Source organism: Hylobates moloch, unplaced genomic scaffold, assembly GCF_009828535.3.
Source record: "Hylobates moloch isolate HMO894 unplaced genomic scaffold, HMol_V3 SCAFFOLD_12, whole genome shotgun sequence".
Classification (NCBI taxonomy): Eukaryota; Metazoa; Chordata; class Mammalia; order Primates; family Hylobatidae; genus Hylobates; species Hylobates moloch.
In genome coordinates, this window is record NW_026652287.1 from 28,647,374 (window position 1) to 28,668,552 (window position 21,179).

At 40.2% G+C, this 21,179-nt stretch overlaps 1 protein-coding gene across 9 annotated transcripts in view; it reads right to left on the bottom strand.

Annotated features, from left to right (window-relative positions):
* The window catches only part of TXNRD1 (thioredoxin reductase 1), a 143,933-nt gene that overhangs the window by 57,341 nt on the left and 65,413 nt on the right, over nucleotides 1-21,179 (bottom strand). For all 9 annotated transcript variants that reach the window (XR_009208885.1, XM_058424913.1, XM_032168835.2 and 6 more), the window contains 6 exons: nucleotides 18,329-18,421; nucleotides 17,342-17,418; nucleotides 16,122-16,278; nucleotides 12,661-12,768; nucleotides 9,994-10,089; nucleotides 5,077-5,211 (listed from right to left, as the gene is read on the bottom strand). Coding sequence is in view for 8 of the 9 variants with exons in the window: in XM_058424913.1 (XP_058280896.1) it covers nucleotides 5,077-5,211; nucleotides 9,994-10,089; nucleotides 12,661-12,768; nucleotides 16,122-16,278; nucleotides 17,342-17,418; nucleotides 18,329-18,421 (666 nt within the window). In the remaining variant the exon portion in view is untranslated. The remainder of the gene's footprint in view (nucleotides 1-5,076; nucleotides 5,212-9,993; nucleotides 10,090-12,660; nucleotides 12,769-16,121; nucleotides 16,279-17,341; nucleotides 17,419-18,328; nucleotides 18,422-21,179) is intronic.

Consider the following 21,179-nt stretch of genomic DNA (forward strand, 5'->3'; position numbering starts at 1 on the left):
TCAAAATCCAGTATCAACGCAAGTAGTTCACAACCAGGGTTTAAAAAAAAAAAAAAATCACTGGAGCTTTTTCATAATATGTATCTCTCTCCAACCCCCATTACAACTACTGGTATGATGACCTTTCAGTCCAGCCACATCGTCTCCCCTCCCAAGCCACAGCCACATCTTCTATAATATCCTGGGAAAAAAACAGCTAACAGGGACAGCTATTCAGCATCTATTAAATGCCAGGAACTCTCCTACACACTTACAGATTGCATTTTAATCAACCCTACAGTTAGATATTCTCTTACTTTATTTTACTTTTTTTTTTTTGAGATAGAGTCTTGCTCCAGGCTGGACTGCAGTGTCATGATCTCGGCTCACTGAAACCTCCACCTCCCAGATTCAAGCAATTCTCATGCCTCGGCCTCCCGAGTAGCTGGGACTGCAGGTACACACCACCACACCAGGCCATTTTTGTATTTTTAGTAGAGACAAGGTTTTGCCATGCTGGCCAGGCTGGTCTCGAACTCCTGACCTCAGATGATCTGCCCACCTTGGCCTCCTGAAGTGCTGGGATTGCAGGCGTGAGCCACTGAGCCAGGCCATTTTGTTTCATTTTTATTTTTATTTTTGAGACAGGGTCTCGCTGTCGCCCAGGCTGGAATGCAGTGGCGTAATCTTGGCTTAGTACAACCTCTGCCTCCTGGGTTCAAGTGATTCTTGTGCCTCGGTCTCCAACGTAGCTGGGATTACAGGCATATGCCACCATGCACAGTTAATTTTTTGTTATTTTTGGTAGAGATGGGGTTTTGCTATGTGGCCAGGCTGGTCTCAAACTCTGGGCTTCAAGTGATCCACTCGCCTTAGGCTCCCAAAGTGCTCGGATTATAGGAGTGAGCCACCACGCCTGGCCTTAATGTGGAAACTAAGCTTCTGAAAACCTGGGTGGTATGGCCAGGTCTCACTAAGAGGAATTGGCTGAGTGAGATTACAACCCAGGTCTGTGTGTCTCCACTACATTCGTGCTGCCACCAAGAATCATTTCCATTTTTAAATTCTATGCCAAATATGGTAGGACAGTCTGTGCAGATGAAGTATCAGCTGCACACTGTGGTGCTTTGGGGTCTGGACTGCCTGGGTTTGAATCCCAGTTCGGCCATGACCAGGCTGGGTAACCATGGGCAAGTTACTCAACCTCTTCGTCCTTGGTTTCCTCATCTGTCAAATAGATATACTACCCCATCCACCGCATGGGGTGCTCACAAGGACTAAGTTACTCAACAGGCAGGGACACAGTACCCAGCACACAGCAGGCCCTCATACACATCAGTGGTTTTGTCATCGCTGTCACCTCGAGTCTGCTCTTGCTATTGCTTCCTGCTGCAGGACACAAACCTGAGTGGTCTTCAGCTCTCCCTCTTCCCATTCCCAGCCAGTTGGCAAGTACTATCAACTCTGCCCTCAAATACAACCGTGTCACTCCATTTCCACTGCCACACCTCCGGCCATTATCATCTCCTCTCATCCACCTCACCAGCCACATAACTGGATCTGCCACTTCACTTGCTCACTTAGTCCAGCTTCCACGGTGCAGCTGGAGGAATGTTTCTGAACAATGTACCTGATCATATTACTCCCTGCTTTAGACCTTTTGGCTGAATCACAATGCCCCAAAGGAGGTCAAAATACCCTTCCTTAGTTTACAAGACCATCACTTACCCACCTGTTTCCCCAGCATATATATATAAAAAAATAAAAATATATATATATATTTTTAACTCTCTAAGCTCTTTAAGGTATGGCAATATTGAGGGTCTTCTTCAGCTCCTTGAATGAGCCATCCTCTTTCCCACCCAGGCCTTTTGTACAGTGTTCTCTCACTAGCTAACACCCACACATTGTTCTAGTCTTAGGTAAGAACTCCCTCCAGAATCATCCTGCCCCAACATCCTACGATATTGTGAAATGATAAGAAATATGTATTTGGTCTTCCATCCTGTCCCTGGTTCCTGGCAAGGGAGCTTCTAAAACCCTTGGAATGTCCTGAGTGACACTAGTGAGATGAGCATCTTTTGCCATTCATAATGAGCCCCTTTCAACCACACCTGAACTTATGCTAATCCTATGACTCTTGGTGGGGCCCTAGACAGCTTCAAGATGGTGGCTGGTTGCCAGAGGAACCAACCATGTCATCAGAGTAGAATTTTTAGCCCCAGTTCTGGTCCCCTACATCTGGGGACGGAGCAAGAGATTGGGTAATTACCAATGGTCAATGATTAATCAATCATGCCTACATAATGAGACCTCTATAAACACCCCTAAATGAGGGGTTTGGAGAACTTCCAGGTTGGTGAGTATCAAGGTGCTGGGAAGGTGCCACACCTAGAGAGGACATGGAAGCTCTGTTGTCCCCCGCCTCCCCACAACCACCTTGCCCTGTGTATCTCTTCCATTTGGCTGTTCCTGAGTTGCAACCTTTATAATACACAAGTAAATACAAGTAAAGTTTATTCCTGAGTTCTGTGAGCCATGCTAGCAATTTATCATGGGAACCCCTTGACTTTATAGCTGGTAGGTCAGAAGTACAGGAGGCCTGGGCTTGACACTGGCCTCAGCAGTGGAGGCAGTCTTACGGGAACGAGCCCTTGTAGGATCTGACGCTAACTCCAGGCAGCTGGTGTCAGAATTGAGTTACATTATAGGTCACACAGCGGGTGTCTAGAGAGCTGGAGAACTTGTTGTTCGTGTGAGCAAAACCCCCACACATCTGGGGTCAGAAGTGCTCTGTGAGTAAAAACAGATCACAAGAATCCCTGAGGCAAAAACCATAAAGGTGGCACCCCAGTGCCTCCAGCACTTTATATCTATCCTGATCCTAGGACCCATCAGACAGAATTGTTAACTGGCACATCTCCTAGCTGCCTCCTCTCCTCCTAAGCTTATCTCAAATCCCTGCTGTGTCCCCAGTGTCTAGCACAGCACTGTGCACACAGCTTGACAAGTGTGTTCACAGAGTGCGATTTCACCCTATTTTTTTTATCTTCTTAATTAGCCAACAGCTTGGGGAAAACAAAATATCAGAGTCCTATCAAAGCACCAGAACATTCAGCCTCTGAGCTTCAATATCATAAAAGGACCAACAGATGGAGATGCACAGCCTCAAATGTGCCAGGCATACCAAGGAGAACAGGCCTTTGGCTGACCTCCCCACAGCCATGGGCTTCAGGAGATGTCCTGCATCCTCACTGCATCCTTCTGCTCAGCTGGCAGTCACCCTGCCAGATGCTGCCGTGTACACTGCTGCTGGATCACAGCACAATAGCCCTCCTGAGGGGGTCAGAGGCCAGCACACAGCAGTCTTTCTTTCAACAAGCCCACTGAGAGCTGAATTCAGACAAAAAAATTAGACACTCATACACAAAAGACAATAAAATCGTCTTTTCCTTCGTTCCTATCAAAAATAGTTATTGAAGCTTGTGAGTATCTTGAAATGGCATCTACATTTTTAAATATACTCACTATTGTGGGTTGAATTGTGTCCCCATAACCCTAAAAGGCATGATCAAGTCCTAACCCCCAATATTTGTGAATTTGGAAATAGGGTCTTTGCAGATGTAATCAAGTGAAAATGAGATCATGCTGGATTAGAGTGGGCCCTAATCCAATGACTGGAGTTTCTTTATGAGAAAGAGGAAGGAAATTTGGACACAGACACACAAGAGATGAGGCCATGTGAAGAGGGGGGCAGAGATAAAAGTGATACATCTGCAAGCCAAGGAACGCCAAGGATTGCCATTGCTACCAGAAGACAGAAGAAGAGGCAAGGGAGGATTCTTCCCTAGTACCTTTGGAGGCAGCTTGGCCCTGCTGACATCATGAGTTTGGACTTCTTGCCTCCAGAACTGAGAGAGAGAAAATGTCTGCTATATTTAAGCCACCCAGTTTGTGGTACTTTGTTACAGTAGCCCTGGGAAACTAATGTACTCTAGAAAGCAAAGTTAATTGGCTCCTTCCCAACACAGGCAGTTTGAGTCATTACACTGAATAAAAGATCTATCGCACATTAAAGGCATTAATCAAGACTTCAGTTTTTATATTTTTTTGAAGCTTAATTCTATTTCCGTCACAAAAACAGCAGCTTTCTATAAATGAAAGAAAGAAATGATGCCCTAATCTCTCAACATGTTAATATTTTAGGCTTATATCCCAGCCAGGTGCCTATTAATAGAAGAGGATTCTCGATCACAGAGAAGACAAAGCAAAAGAAAGCTAAAACGTTTTTCCAGGTCTTAAAGCTGACATTCCACATACTCAGCAATGAGTTCAGTTGTACAAAGGCAACCATGAACAGACAGAACAACCAGTCATGGGGCTGCTGGATGAAATCTGGCAAGAATGTGCCTATGTGTGTGTGTGCATGTTTGCAAGTGCAATGTACACCTTGGAAGCCACTGGCTACAACAGATAATCACTGCAATTTTCAACTCCATATATAAGCTGGTATAGTATGACGTGCCTCCTCCCACACCTTCCCAAGTTCTCCAATATAAACACATTTTTGGCTTACCATTCCTATGCAGTTAGGTATTACAATATTCAACTCTTGGATGATCACTGGCAGCGAAGAAACACTGACACCCAGAGGCCTAGATTGGTCAATTTCTAGTTCTACTGTCATTTGATCTTTTGAAAGCATCATTTTCAAATCTCATTCACTGATACCATAAGCTGAAGAGGCAGACAGTATCAATTAGCCTCAAGATAGCTGTGGAATAACTAAGATTGAAGCTCTTCCATTATTAACTGATTGCCATGAAAATAATTTAGAAGATATGATAAATAAAATATTTAAGGCACAGCTCTATAAATCACTCTCATAATTTTTACCACTTGACATGACGGAAGCCTCCAGTTCATACCATGAGCAATCAATATTGAAAGACGAAAACTAATTTTTAGAGACAAGGCCCTCTTTTGAGGAATCATTATCAAACTCAGGGTCCTAGATCTGCCATGTATAAGCTGGGTGGTGTGCTTCTATGTGGTACATTTTAAACATTTTAAACTGTAGAAGTGTAGATGACCCACCTCTGCACAGACAGGGTGGATTCCAATTGTGCTGTCCAGCTGGTTTTTGGTCAGTCCACATTTGAGCGCAGCTGCGAAGCCTTGTGTAACTTCTCCAGCATTTGGACCCAGTACGTGAAAGCCCACAACACGTTCCTAAGGTAAAAAATAAATAAATAAATAAATAAATACAATAATGCAATTAAGCTGATTTTTCTCCCCTTCTCTTCCTACACAGCTTAGAGCATTTCTCCAGTCTGTTTCTTAAAAATCCAACTCAAAAATGACCAGAGACTGGCCAGGTGCAGTGGCTCAGGCCTGTAATCCCAGCACTTTGGGAGGCCGAGGCAGGTGGATCACAAGGTCAGGAGATCGAGACCATCCCGGCTAACACGGTGAAACCCCGTCTCTACTAAAAATACAAAAAGTTAGCTGGGCTTGGTGGCGGGTGCCTATAGTCCCAGCTACTTGAGAGGCTGAGGCAGGAGAATGGCATGAGCTCAGGAGGCGGAGCTTGCAGTGAGCCGAGATCATTCCACTGCACTCCAGCCTGGACAACAGAGTGAGACTCCATCTCAAAAAAAAAGAAAATGACCAGAGACTTTTTTTTTTTTTGAGATGGAGTATCGCTCTTGTTGCCCAGGCTGAAGTGCAATGGCGCAATCTCCGCTCACTGCAACCTCCGCCTCCTGGATTCAAGCGATTCTCTTGCCTCAGCCTCCCGAGTAGCTGGGACTACAGGCTGGTGCTACCATGCCGGCTAATTTTTTTGTATTTTTAGTAGAGACGGGGTTTCGCCATGTTGGCCAGGCTGGTCTCGAATGCCTGATCTCAGGTGATCCACGTACCTCGGCCTCCCAAAGTGCTGGGATTACAGGTGTGAGCCACCGCACCTGGAAAACAGCCAGAGACTTTAATGACTGCTGCTAACAGCTATTTAGGCTAAAGACTCCCCAACATGAACCAAAACATAGAGTATGATGTTCACTTCAAACAGGAACAAAGAGACAAGGGACAGCTGCAAGTGTTTACTCATTTTATGAGAAAAAATACAAAACGCAAAGATGCCTACAAGTCTTTAACCACCAAAATGTTCTGGAAAATATTATCAAAGGGCAGGGTGTCCTCACGTCCTGTATTTGATTGTCTCAGCTCCACAGAGACTATCTGCAATAGCTGGGACCCTTAAGAGTAGTCATTCAAATTAAAAGGTCATTTTGACTGGGCATCATAGCTCAAGCCTATAATCCCAGCACTTTGGGAGGCTGAGGCAGGAGAATCACCTGAGGCCAGGCATTCAAGACCAGCCTGGCAACATAGGGAGACTCTGTCTCTACAGAAAAAAAAAAAAAAAAAGAATTAGCTGGGCACGGTGGCTCACGTTTGTAGTCCCAGCTACTTGGGAGGCTGAGGTGGGAGGAATGTGTGAGCCCAGGAGATCGAGGCTGCAGTGAGCTATGATCACACCACTGCACTCTATCCCGGGTGACAAAGTAAGACCCTGTCTCTAAAAAATAAAATAAAAATAAAATTTTAAATGTAATTTTAAATAAGGTTTTGAGGATAAATAGTGCAAGACCATTAAAGTCTGAAAACATTTTTGTTTTGTTTTGTTTTTAATAGACATGGGGTTTCGCCATGTTGCCTAGGCTGGTCCCGTTCACCCACCTCGGCCTCCCAAAGTGCTGGGATTACAGGCGTGAGCCACTGTGCCCGGCAAAGTCTGAAAACATTTTTGAAAGCAAAAGAAAAATGTCTGGCACTCTAAAATACCTGTGTAGAAATTATTTTGGATAAATTTGAAATCTCAAACTCTGGCTACCTCTGCCAAAAGCAGAGAAATCTGATGCACTCTACTGTTGAGCTGATAGATTTTCAGCGCAGACTCAGACTAGACTATCTAGTCCAATCTCGTCATAACAGATGAGGCAACTCAGGCTGTGGGGTGCAGAGCTTGTCTAAGGTTCCATCGCTCCCTGGAAACAATCAGGAGGTTGTTCTGTTGACAAAGGACTGTAATATATTGCATATTGTACTCTTACACATATTCTCCCTGATGATTCCAGGTTTATGGTATGAATAAAGTGTATATGTAGGAGGAACTACTAAAAAGTACTTAAAATAGATTTCCATGTAATAATGTGGAAAGGGTCTCAAAAAATAATGAGATTATTAAAAAGTTGCAGAGCTCTACATAATGAGGATGCCACCTGCAATTAAACCACGAACACTGTATAATGTTTATGCATTCATAAATAGGTGGCAAACATAAGAACGTAAGTCGAAGACCCTTCCACTTCAAAGTTTTACCTTTTGAAGTGAAGGACGATAGAAGACTGCATAGGCATAAGATAATAGTTAATAGCATGGTATCTACATTGTGTGAGAATAAATGTACAGATCTGCCCTTACCTAGGTAAATGATTTGAGCGCAATTACTTAACTTCCATGTGCTTCAGTTTCCTCATCTATAAAAAGGGGTAAACAATAACACATATACCTCCCAGGACTGTGTAAGGATTAAATAAGTTAATATCTGTAGAGCTCTATAGTGCCTGGTACACAGTAGCTCAATAAATATAAGCTGTTATAAACTGCATATATGATGGTTTATCTCTTATAAGAAAAAAGCCCTGAAACAAATACAGCAAAAATGTTAACAGTCCTTGACTTTGGATGGTGAGTACCTTCTTCATCTTTATTATAAATATTTTATGTAAAAAAAATAAAATAGCAGAGAACAAAAGCCAGCAGATAATAAACACTGTAAGTACAATTTAGAATCAAGGACATTTAGACACTGAAGTCAAGTGACTGACTCAAAATGAATAAAGCACGCCCCAGGGATAGTGAAGTTCTACAAGCTTTTACCTCAGATTGCTCATGACAAAAGAGCGGTAACAAATATTCATCTTCTCTATTACTATCTTTATCTATGAAAATAACCGAAAACACTGTCACCCTACTTATGACCTCAACTACTGACAGGTTTATTGGTAGGAAAATTATTTTCCATATTATTCTAGCAATGCCATTTGAACAAATGTAACATTGAAAAAAGAGCAAAATACATATGGTTAAAATGGATTTGCTGGGTAGGAAGGAAACCTTCAAGGTTTCACTGACTGCTATGAGCAACTGAAGTCTCTCTCAGTGAGACAGGGGCAGTTAATACACTGCCAGTGAGAATGGCTGACATTTTCTCCTTTTGTCTCAGTAAAAGTGGTATCTAATGTATACTCATATAAACAAACTTTTGAGAAATTTTGCCTAAAAAGAAAAAGAAAACTATATATACAATTGTTATTTATGTTAGCTGTGTAGCTTCATTATGGGTTATCCTAGTATATTCATTTGAATCTTTTTTTGCAGAAGATTCAGGAAAATGTTTTCTAAAACCGTTGGTTTTACCAAAAAACCAACCTGTAACTGTCCTACTGCCTAAAGCAGTAGTTTCCAAATAGGATACATGGCTTAATTATATTCAAATTTCAAGATTAAAAGATTATCAGAGTTTACTAGGCTTTTAACATACAGATTAACATCATTTATATTTTTACTGAGGTCGTTTCTTTAAAAGTGTTCAGCTAAGTTAAAAAGATCAGTTTTCTTAAGAGTCAATACTAAATAGAGTGTGTGTATATGAATATACCCGTGTCCTGCAGTCAAAAAACTTTAAAAAATATGAATTATCCAATCCCTCATTTCATACATATGGAAAAAAGCCCTGTGAGGTATAGAGTTTGCTCACAGGCTTTCATAGGTTTCTGCTAAAAAGTACTGTAATAGGTCGGGCGCGGTGGCTCACACCTGTAATCCCAGCACTTTGGGAGACCAAGGCAGATGGATCACCTGAGGTCAGGAGTTCGAGACCAGCCTGGCCAACATGGTGAAACTCCGTCTCTACTAAAAATACAGAATAGCTGGGCATGGTGGTGGGTGCCTGTAATCCCAGCTACTTGGGAGGCTGAGGCAGGAGAATCACTTGAACCTGGGAGGTGAAGGTTGCAGAGAGCCGAGATCACGCCACTGCACTCCAGCCTGGGCAACAGAGCGAGACTCCGTCTCAAAAAAAAAAGTACTGTAATATATTGCATATTGTACTCTTACACATATTCACCTGGACAACTGGGGGTTTATGGTATGAATAAAGTACATCTGTGGGAGGACTACTAAAAAGCACTTAAAATACATTAGATTTACATGTAATAACACCAGACTAGCATTACATGTAGCATCAGGCAACGAAATCTTAGAACTCAATTAAGAGCTCTTTCTTAGTAGTGCCAGCTGCTGAGGATCAAACGTGCATTGCTCTTGTTCTTTTTTGTTATTCATTATATTTAGATAGTCGATGACTTTATTGTTCCTCTTCTATAAACACAAACACAGACAGTTCTCAAGTTGTGCCTTTGGTTCCTTCACTCAGTAAGTTTTGGCTGCCTGTTGACTAAGTGTAGGGCCCTGTGCCAGTGAAGATGAGGGGGCAGCAGGCAGTGCAGCCAAGGTCCTTGCCAGCTGCTGGTATCTATTAGCTGAGACAACTGGCAGGCGAAATACTGAAGGAATGCCATCTGCACCATGTGACCAACTAAGCTATATATTAAAAACTAAAGCCGGGTACGGTGGCTCACGCCTGTATATTCCAGCACCTTGGGAGGCCGAGACAGGCAGATTATGAGGTCAGGTGTTCAAGACCAGCCTGGCCAACATGGTGAAACCCCATCTGCAAAAATTAGCCAGTGTGGTGGCACGAGTCTGTAATCCCAGTTAGTTGGGAGGCTGAGGCAGGAGAATCACTTGAACCCAGGAGGCGGAGGCTGCAGTGAGCCGAGATAGCGTCACTGCACTCCAGCCTGGGCAACAGACCAAGACTCCATCTTAAAAAAAAAAAAAAACTAAATAAAATTACTGGAAGGGATTGAGAATTGCACTTACATTGTCTTTAGTATTACAGATTATTTTTGCGTAACATTTGTTGTTATCTCTTGAAGGAATCGTCCATTCCAATGGCCAAAAGTAACTATGGTAAACCTAAGAAAATACAAAAGCAAAATTTAGACCCATTATTTTAAACAGTAAGTCTGTCAAACATATATGGTGAAAGACGGTGGAGACTCTTTAATAAGTAGACTTTCATTAAATAATAAAATTCATGGAATAAATAGGAATCTGGTCAAAAGGTAAATGACTTTAAACTCCTTGCTGTCAGGCACTTTTGCTATAAGCTCATCCCTTAATTATGTATATCTCTACCTCAAAATAGTACACCCTAACTAATAACAAAAAAGAGCAAGGGAATGAGAGAAATAAGCCATTTAATTACCTGTTGTCATACATTGAAAACATACACATACGCAAACCTCAATACTATCTTGTTATCCACTGTGAATGACAACTTGGGCAAGAAACAAATAAGGTGCCAGGATCAATTAAGGTAAATATCTAGTTCTCTTGCGAAATGCTTCCAAAAGACATTTCCTCCTTTGGCATTATTCACTAAAAGCAATGAAGGAAGGAGACAGGGAAGGAATGAAGAAAGGAGGAAGGGAGGGTGGAAGGACAGCATCCTTACTAATATAATTCCTGGTTGACTAAATGGATTTTTTTTCTCCTCCAGCTGCTAGCCTCAGTTCAAAACATGATTCGCCACTTTTACGAGCAAACTGATTATGAAGACATAAGAAGTGTTCTTCCATGTTGTGATATATAATTTTAAAAATAAACATGGATTACAAAATTTAATGTATAGTATCATAGTATCACAATTATATAGGAAGAAAATTAAAGGAATCACCCCAAATTGCTAACAATTGCTGTTACAGCTCTAACTCCATAAGTAATTGTTTCCTCTTTCCCTTACATTTTTCAAAGTTTCTTGAACTCAAACACATTATACTTCTATAATAAAAAAGCAGATTTTAAAAAACTTAAATATTGTCTATCAAGAAATATGAAACATATATTAAAAATTTCAATTATATATATGTCATGTATATACAAACTCACACAGGAAATCTATTCAAAAAATAAACTGAGAAACAATGAATTATGAAGATGTTTGTCATTCTATTTATAATAATGAAAAACTGTAAACAACCTAATCAAAGAATGGCTTAACAGATTATAGTATAGCACCCCTTAAAAGAAGAATTACACATTTTTTAAAAATGGAGATTTTAGAGAATTAAAGACAGGAAATGTTCATGACATAACATTAATATTAAGCTTGGACCTAAAACTGTGAGTAACTTCATCAAACTTTGAAAAAAATTAAGACATACATACTCACACAAAATCACATACACATATATACATACATAAAATATAAAAATGCATCAAAATATTTATAGAAAAAGAAACTGGAAGGAAATACACAAAAATGTTAATAGCAGTTATCTCTTCATGAATTAAAATTTCTTTTTTGATATTTTCCTAATTTTGAAACTTCCTATAATAAAGATATACTACTCTTCTTTTTTTTTTTTTTTTTGAGATGGAGTTTCGCTCTTGTTGCCCAGGCTGGAGTGCAATGGCGCAATCTTGGCTCACCGCAACCTCCGCCTCCCGGGTTCAAGCGATTCTCCTGCCTCAGCTTCCCAAGTAGCTGGGATTACAGGCATGCACCACCACTCCTGGCTAATTTTGTATTTTTAGTAGAGATGGGGTTTCTCCAACATTGGTCAGGCTGGTCTCGAACTCCCGGCCTCAGGTGATCCGCCCACCTTGGCCTCCCAAAGTGCTGGGATTACAGGCATGAGCCACCATGCCCAGCCAGATATACTATTCTTATAATCAGAAAAAAAGGTTAATAATGTGTTACTAATAGACCAACATATTACATGCTACTACCAATGCATGTGATAAAGAAAAAGATTATTAAGAGATTTAAAATAGGCTTTTTATTTTAAAAAATCAACTTATTCACAAATTTGGTCTTTCAAAAGGTTTTATTGGGAATTTTCCCTAAAATGATTTAAAACAGCAGTCCTTTTGGGTGGCATTATTTGTGTATACAGAAATAGTGTATTACATGTGCATTTTCCTTAACTCCATGATAAAATGTGAGCAGAACGGTTAGTACAAATTAGAGAGGAGTGCTAGAAACAAGTAGTACTAATGGCATGAGCAGTGAAAATGTTAATTTTTATTTTTTCTTTTCATTTTCCCATAATTAATCAAGAGAAATCAATAAATGTGATTTTAAATAGTAAAAGGAAATATGATTGGGTCAACTGACAGAATTAGAAAATGAAAATTAAATCAGATAAAAATATTACACCAATACTAAATTTCCTGAAAGTGGTAACTACACTACGGTTATATAAGAAAATGCCCTCGTTCATAGAAATACACAAGAAAGTATTTAGGGGTAAAGGAGAATTCAACTTACTCTCAAATGATTCACAGAAACACACTCACACACAGAGAATCAGAGACTACTAAAAGTGTATAAAATAAATTGGCAGAATGTTAGTAATATATGAATCTGGATAATGGGTATATGAAAATTCTTTGTACTATTTTTTAAGTCTTTTATATATTTTAAATTCTGAAGAAAAAAAGTAGTGATATAACATAGGAGAAAAGAGGAAAAGAACTTACCTCAATATTTTCTTCCCCAAACTTCTCCACAGCTTTCTCCTCAGAAAGGCCACAAGCACCATATTCCAAAGGAGTAAATACAGTGGTTGGAACATTTTCATAGTCACACTGTTTAAAAATGGAGGTAAGGAGTTATAATAGGCAAAGTTATAACTTAAGAAAACAAAGGTATTCAAAAAAGTCAAAATTGATAAAGGAAATAAGAGTAATAAATTTCTACCAAAGTATGCAAAGTCTCAATCCCAGATATCAATTAATTAATCTACTACATTGAGAACCATTAACTTATTTGAAAAGTTTAGTAGGTAGAAGTGTGAAGTCTGGTAAGACTATGAGAAAAAGATTCATGCAGCTTCTCCATCCATCAACCAACTGATGTTATCAACAATGACACACTTTTTTCCCCTTAATAAAGCAGCCAAAAATAATACTGGTGTATCCAATCTGATAGTCTTGTATTATCAGTGATAAAAAATTAAAAGATTTCTTTAAAATGTCAATTAGGTCATACATATTAACAGCCATAAAACATTTTATCCTTTTGGCCGAATAATCCCACCTTTAGAAATCTATAATAAGATTATAGATATTATAATTTAACACATAGATATATTACTATATTTTACTATAATATACAATACTAACATAGTAATAGTTTGATATACAGAAAAGGCTGCATGTATTAACTGAACATTGCTGTAGTACTCAATAGTGGCAATAATAGGGTTTATAATGCCATCTGGTAAAAGCCTAGCGATTATAGTTATACACAGAGGTGATCCAAAGTAACACTCTGTATTTAAAATAAGAGAAGTACAATTCTCACTCTCTAAACAGGGAGATAAAATCTTTAAAATATGCTCCCCTCTAGAAACAATAAATACAATCCATTTTCTCTAAAAAAAAAAAAAAAATACATAGACCCTTGGAATTCTAATTTAAAAGTAAAGGCAGACAACCACTTATGCCACAGTGGTGTATCAGGGACCATATTTACCCTCCTGCTTTAAACAACTAGAAAACCAGACAAGGATGAAGCAACACTTTTTAAGACATCGACCAAGAGGCAGTGCAAGTCTGTGATCCCTGCAGGAAGGGAAACAAATGAGATGAGTCCTGTGACTGCTCCAGCTTACTGCTCAGAGGCAGTTTCTAAGCCTCAGTGCAGAGAGGCAGAGCTCAAACAGAGTCCAGGGTCTTTCCTGGAAGCCAAGGTGGTTTCAAGTTGCAAGGCAGAAAACAAAAGAGGATGGAATTGCATGCATAAAGAGAGTTCTTGAGGTCTGCAGAGGTCTTCTTAGATTACAGCTGAGACAGAGAAGAGTATGTCCAAAGGAAACAAAAAGATCCATGAAATTTTTTTTTTTTTTTTTTTTTTTGAGATGGAGTTTCGCTCTGTCGCCCAGGCTGGAGTGCAGTGGTGCAATCTCGGCTCACTGCAAGCTCCGCCTCCCTGAATTTTTTTTTTTCTTTTTTTGGAGACAGGGTCTTACTCTGATACCCAGGTTGGACTGCAGTGGTGTGATCACAGCTCACTGCAGCCTTCACCTCCCAAGTTCGGGTGATTCTTCCACCTCAGCTCTCTGTGTAGCTGGGACTAAGAGGCACACACCATCTCACCCATCTCATTTTTTGTATATTTTGTAGAGATAGGGTTTCGCTATGTTGCCCAGGCTGGTTTTGAATTCCTGGGCAAGTGATCCTCCTGCCTCAGCCTCCCAATGTGCTGGTTACAGGTGTGAGCCACTGTGCCCAGCCGTACCTTACTTTAAAGTACAACTCCAATGTTTTAGCCTTTTTTTTTAAGGAAACCACTGAGATATGAATTTAAGAATAAATTAAGTGCATCCAATCTCAAGCTATATTGAGGTACCAGATACTCAACAACTGCAACAATGCATACAAGATGTAATTCAAAGAGGTAGTCTTGTTAAATTTATTCTAAATAGTAATACGAACCAACTGCTATTCCCTCGATAATCAGTCAATCTGGCATTCAAAATCTTTTTTAACCCTCAATCCATTAATTCAAAATATGAGATTTTATCATGCTACATCCCAAATAACCCCAGGTCACAAATTTTGCTAGCATCACTCTTTGAGATTCCCATTATTGTAACCAACTGAAACCAATGTAAGGAAAATGGGTAATGCCAAAATTCTTTACAACTAATGTTTCTGGAATCCTTTTTAAAAAACAGCCATCTTTATTCTTTTCTGGCCATCTAGTCCCATGAAACATACTGAAGAGTTTTAACATCCTATACTGACTTTAAAAAAATCATTTTAAAATTCAGTATAACATTTAACATATTCAACATTCTAAAACAGGTATTTTCTTTTTTTTTTTTTTTTTTTTTTTTTTTTTGAGACAGAGTCTCACTCTGTCGCCCAGGCTGGAGTGCAGTGGCACGATCTCAGCTCACTGCAAGCTCCGCCTGCCAGGTTCAGGCCATTCTCCTGCCTCAGCCTCCAGAGTAGCTGGGACTACAGGCACCCGCCGCCACCACGCCCGGCTAATTTTTTGTATTTTTAGTAGACACAGGGTTTCACCATGTTAGCCAGGATGGTCTCGATCTCCTGACTGCGTGATCCACCCGCATCAGCCTCCCAAAGTGCTGGGATTACAGGCATGAGCCACCCCACCCGGCCTCTAAGACAGATATTTTCCAAGGACTAGGTAATAAGGCCTGAATAGTGGTTTAAGCTACTTTGTACACTGACACCATTACCTAAATCCTCAAGTCCTTTTATAGCCTAGATAAGTGCCATAAAAAGACTTAGAACATTTTACTTATATTGGTAATGATGAAATTGACATAAAATACAACTGTTTAGAGTATATGGATATAAAGTACACTATTCAACAATAGTGCTGAAACCTGATTAATCAAGCTCTTTTTATTCATAGTGTGAATCCAAGATGTCAATTTTCTTTTTTTTTTTTTTTTTTTAATTTTTTTTTTTTTAGACGGAGTCTCGCTCTGTAGCCATGGCAAGAGTAGAGTGGCACGATCTTGGCTCACTGCAACCTCTGCCTCCCGGTTCCCCATTCAAGCAATTCTCCTGCCTCAGCCACCTGAGTAGCCGGGATTACAGGCGTGCGCCACCATGCCCAGCTAATTTTTACATTTTTAGTAGAGACGGGGTTTTGCCATGTTGGCCAGGCTGGTCTTGAACTCCTGACCTGGTGATCTGCCTGCCTCGGCCTCCTAAAGTGTTGAGATTACAGGCATGAGCCACTGTGCCTGGCGGAGTGTCAATCTTCATAATAAAGTCACAATGTACAGCAGCCTTAATAATATCTTGTATGGAATACAACTAATAAAGGACATCTAGGATGCCATCACCAAAATAACTAAATTATTCAAGATCTGCAAAACTTCCCAACTGCCCCCTAAATAAGGAACTGGGAGTATTACTGACAACAGTATCTAATGAGCAACAAGCACAACACTCACCTTGACAGTGGAACCTGCATAGAGCCTCTGAGCCAGCAATCTTCCTGCCTGGATTGCAACTGGGGTGAGCTCCACCTTATCCTCCAGTATATCGCCAATGGCATAAATGTAAGGCACATTGGTCTGTTCTTCATCTGTGACAGGTATTTTTCCAGTCCTGCAATTTTATTCAGTTAAAAATCATCATTAATTACCATTATTAATTAAGGAGAACAAAATCTTCCGTTTTTCCAGGGAAGCCCAAAATTGTGACTCTAGCTGGGGGCAATGTTCTAATGTATTAAAAATAAAACAAAACAGCTCAAAGGAACAAAAAAACTTATCATGACATTTCTGGCCACTGTTCTGAAAATCAAAGAAATAAGAAAACTCTAAGAAATCTTAGAATGGAAGAACTCCAACACAGTGGTTAAGAGTGAGGGATTCTAAATTATAACTCCCCTCAAAATGGATAAAAGAAAACAAACAGGAAACACTACTGTGCCAACGGCACTGGAAGAAAAGTTTCATTTCTTCCTAGTTGAAGAGCTCAACTACGGTAAAAATTAGGTTTAAAAAATCTAAAATTCGGCCAGGCACAGTGGCTCACACCTGTAATCCCAACACTTTGGGGAGGCTGATGTGGGTAGATCACTAGAGGCCAAAAGATGGAGACCAGCCTGGCCAGCATGATTACAGGTGTGATGGCAGGCACCTATAATCCAGCTACCAGGGAGGCTGAGGCACAAGAATCGCTTGAACCCAGGAAGCGGAGGTGGCAGTGACATGAGACTGCACTACTGCACTCCAGCCTGGGTGACAGAGCGAGACTCTGTCTCAAAAAAACAAACATACCAACAAAAAACTAAAATTCCATAATTGACCAATGCTGTAAATAACTGAAATAGTATTAAATATGACATAATGGGCCAGGCACAGTGGCTCACACGTGTAATCCCAGCACTTTGGGAGGCCAAAAGGTCAGGAGTTCGAAACCAGCCTGACCAACATGGCAAAACCCCATCTCTACTAAAAATACAAAAATTAGCCAGGTGTGGGGATGCACGCCTGTAATCCCAGCTACATGGGAGGCTGAGGCAGGAGAATGGCTTGATCCCAGGGACGGAGGTTGCAGTGAGCCGAGATCATACCATTGTACTCCAGCCTGGGAGATGAGAGAAACTCCGTCTCAAAAAAAAAAAAAACCCACAAATACGACATAATAAAGATTTTTTTCTTACTTTTCATTTATCTTCACCCCTACGGTTTCTAAGCCAATTTTTCTTGTGCAAGCATCTCTTCCTATTGCCAGCAACACCTGAAAAATTATTATTAGTGACTAATAACAAAAAGGCTTTGCATTTATTACCTAATCATATTTTTCTCTGCTTATCAAGCTAATCTGATTTCATTTTTCAAACTTGGAAATAAATATTTCAGTAAGAAAGTAATGCAAGAGTTTAAATAAAGTCTTCAGGAAAAAATCCTTTGAACATATATGATATAGTAGAAATTATTTTCCACTTCTTATTAGGAAAAAGAGAATTCATAATGTCTTAATAAACTTATCCAAGTTTAAAGACAATGACATCGTAGTCTATAACTAAATTATTTTTTAAGTGGTTGCCTGGGGAGATGAAAGGAAAGAACACAGGGCAGAAATTCTGGCTCATTTAAAAATTCTGTAGACTTTGTATAGCCATTTGACTAATAATACTTTAAGTTACAGTGGAAAAAATCTGAAGCCATCCCTTTACCAAAACAAATTTTTTTTTTTTTTTTTTTTTTAGGTGGAGTCTCGCTCTGTCACCCAGGCTGGAGTGCAGTGGCACAATCTCGGCTCACTGCAACCTACGCCTCCTGGGTTCAAGCGATTCTCCTGCCTCAACCTTCCAAATAGCTGGGACTACAGGCGCACGCCACCACGCCCGGCTAATTTTTGTATTGTTAGTAGAGTCGGGGTTTCACCACGTTGGCCAGGATGGTCCCGATCTCTTGACCTCGTGATCTGCCCACCTTGGCCTCCCAAAGTGCTGGGATTACAGGCGTGAGCTAACACACCCGGCCACCAAAACAAATTTTATATCATAAGTTATTGAGATGTCTAAGAATGGGCACAGAACCAGTACATTTGGAAATCACTAAGAGTCATTTTAAGTTCCTATAAGATACTCAATAAGCATGTTATTTGCTTTCTGATAAAGTATTAACCTGGGCCCATTCCTTACCGTATTATATTCTCCTTCAATGATTTCCTCACTATTGGTGGACTGAGCTACTACTCTGAGTCGGCCTGGTGTCCCCGCTTCAATTTGTTCAACCTGTAAGAGTGATAAAGTTTTACTGTGAAATAAAGACATTTATCAAGTTGGATTCTCTACCTTCCCCTTCCATCTGGTTAACCCAAAGTTAAAATATAAAATCGTGCTTGAAAGGTCTTTTATGTCCCATCTCCCTCACTTAATATTAGGATGATAAATGATTATCTCCTTTTTCGCTGCTCACTGTTGTCTGCTAGAGGGGCTTTCTTTGAAAGAGTTCTCAAACAATAAAATTCAAAGAAAAATGGGGGGAAAAAGCAAGCTACAGAAAGCACACTACCATCCCTAAAATCAAACCAATGACTTACTGCTTTTCCCAGGTTTCTATCTTGTGATTCACCCAGAATCATTAATCCCATGAAGGGCAACTGTTGCCCAAATTCAGAGATTCTCTTTTGATTACAGATGCTCAGCTTTCATTGACAACAAAGGATAGATTAAATTAGAGCAGGTCCCTAGTGATATAGGTAACAGCTAGAAAGTCTTTTAAAAATCGGAGTGGGCAAGGAAATGTGGGTGTTTATCAGAACCAGGGGGTGTTTTCAGTTGTTAAGGATGCAGAAAGAAATGAGCAAGCTCTGATACTTGAGAGATGGCAGAGGAGAATAAATATACCAACCCACTACAAACAGATGTCAACAACAACCTACGGAATAGGTATAATGACTTAGAAACCCACCTGGGGTTGGGCGTGGTGGCTCACGCCTGTAATCCCAGCACTTTGGGAGGCCAAGGCGGGAGGATCACAAGGTCAGGAGATCGAGACCAGCCTGACCAACACAGTGAAACCCCGTCTCTACTAAAAATACAAAAATTATCCGGGCGTGGTGGCGGGTGCCTGCAGTCCCAGCTACTCGGGAGGCTGAGGCAGGAGAATGGCGTGAACCCGGTAGGCAGAGTTTGCAGTGAGCCGAGATCACGCCACTGCGCTCCAGCCTAGGTGACAGAGCAAGACTCCGTCTCAAAAAAAAAAAAAAAGAAACCCACCTGGAAAACTATCCAGGGTTATTTTATTTGACATCAATGAATAATAAAAATTTCCTTCCTGAATTCCCTTTCCTTCTTATATAAATAAGCCTCTCTGAACGTACTGGAAAAGTCTTTCTTGTTTAATTTTAATTAAAATGTTCTAATCCTTGGAAAAGAGCTTAATTGGTCCATTGCTTAAGATTTGTTTGGAAATGATAAGGGCCTCATCCCACCTCCAACCTTATTCACTTTTGTACTTCAATCAGGCCTTTTTGGTATCTAGAAAAATATTTCTCCCCACAGAGGCTTTGTAAACATACTACAATCTCTGTCCAAAATGTACCCTCTCCCCACTCTCCACAGAAGGTTCCTTCCATTCGGTCACTTTATAATACAAAGAGTTTAATACCCAGCTGTGGGAATCAGATACTCTGGTAACCCTATTTTACTAGGAATAGTCCACCAGGTTTTCAAAAGGGTCCACAACTCCCCAAATGTTAAAAAAAAGTATATAGGAAGATGTTACTTTCTATCAGTACAGTATATACATACAGCTGTTGTTTACAAATCATAGCTCTAATGCAAATATAGCATATATACCTCTACTCTAAAAAAACAGCTACAGGCCAGGTGCGGTGGTTCAAGCCTGTAATCTCAGCACTTTGGGACGCTGCAATGGGAGGACCACTTGAGGTCAGGAGTTCAAGATCAGCCTGGCCAACATGGTGAAAGCCCTCTCTACTAAAAATATAAAAATTAGCCGGGTGTGGTGGCACGCACCTGTGGCCCCAGTTACTCAGGAGGCTAAGGCACCAGAATCGCTTGAACTTGGGAGACAGAGGTTGCAGTCAGCCGAGATTGGGCCACTGCACTCCAGCCTGGTTGACAGAGCGAAACTCCGTCTCAAAAAAAAAAAAAGGTAAAAATAAAAAACAGCTACAGTAATCAAGCACTGACAGTTTCCAGGAAATCTGTGCCTTAATTTTCATAACAATATTATGAGATAGATTCACTTTAGACTTACTCTCTACCAGGTACTTTGTAAGTGTTGGCTAATGCAATCCTCACAAGAATTGTTAGATGCTATTTTCAACCTCATTTTACAGAAGAAACAGGTTCAGAGAGGTAACTCTTCCAAAGTCATAGAGTAAGAAATTGGCAGAATATTATTTGAATTCAGGTTGTTCTGATCCCAAAGTTCATATTCTTATCTATCAGCATTAGGAGATCCACAGTCACATACACAACTCAAGTCAACCCACTGAGAGATGAAAAAAAAAAAAAAAGACAACTATAATTCCTTAACTTTAACAAAATAGTCCCACCATTTTCCCTGCACTAGAGAAAATTATCTATTAGTCTGAGACACACACTAAGTGTTCAGTTTTGTCACTCTTATGTATCAAAACATTTGTGATAATGGTAACAAATCCCAGGTGTGACTTGGCAAAGTATTAGCTCTTTTCAAAAGATTAAAAGAGTGAAAAAGGTTAGCACACATAAATAAATGAGATAATCACTTTCAGGGATGCCAGAAGTATGTAGTGTTTATGTTATCATATACCAAGAGGGAAATGTCCTGTGGGGAGCCAGCGAGTGCAGGTGGGGCCTAGTGTTGAACTCTTATTTAAATCTCTGGTGCCTATGAAGAAACAAAGTATTAACAGACCAAAGATGACAAAGGAATACATAAAGGAAAGCGTTAAACAGAAGAGAACAGAAGAAAACCAAAATTGAGAAAGTTGACAAAGGAAGAGATTATTAATCTATAAATAAGAACAAAGCTATA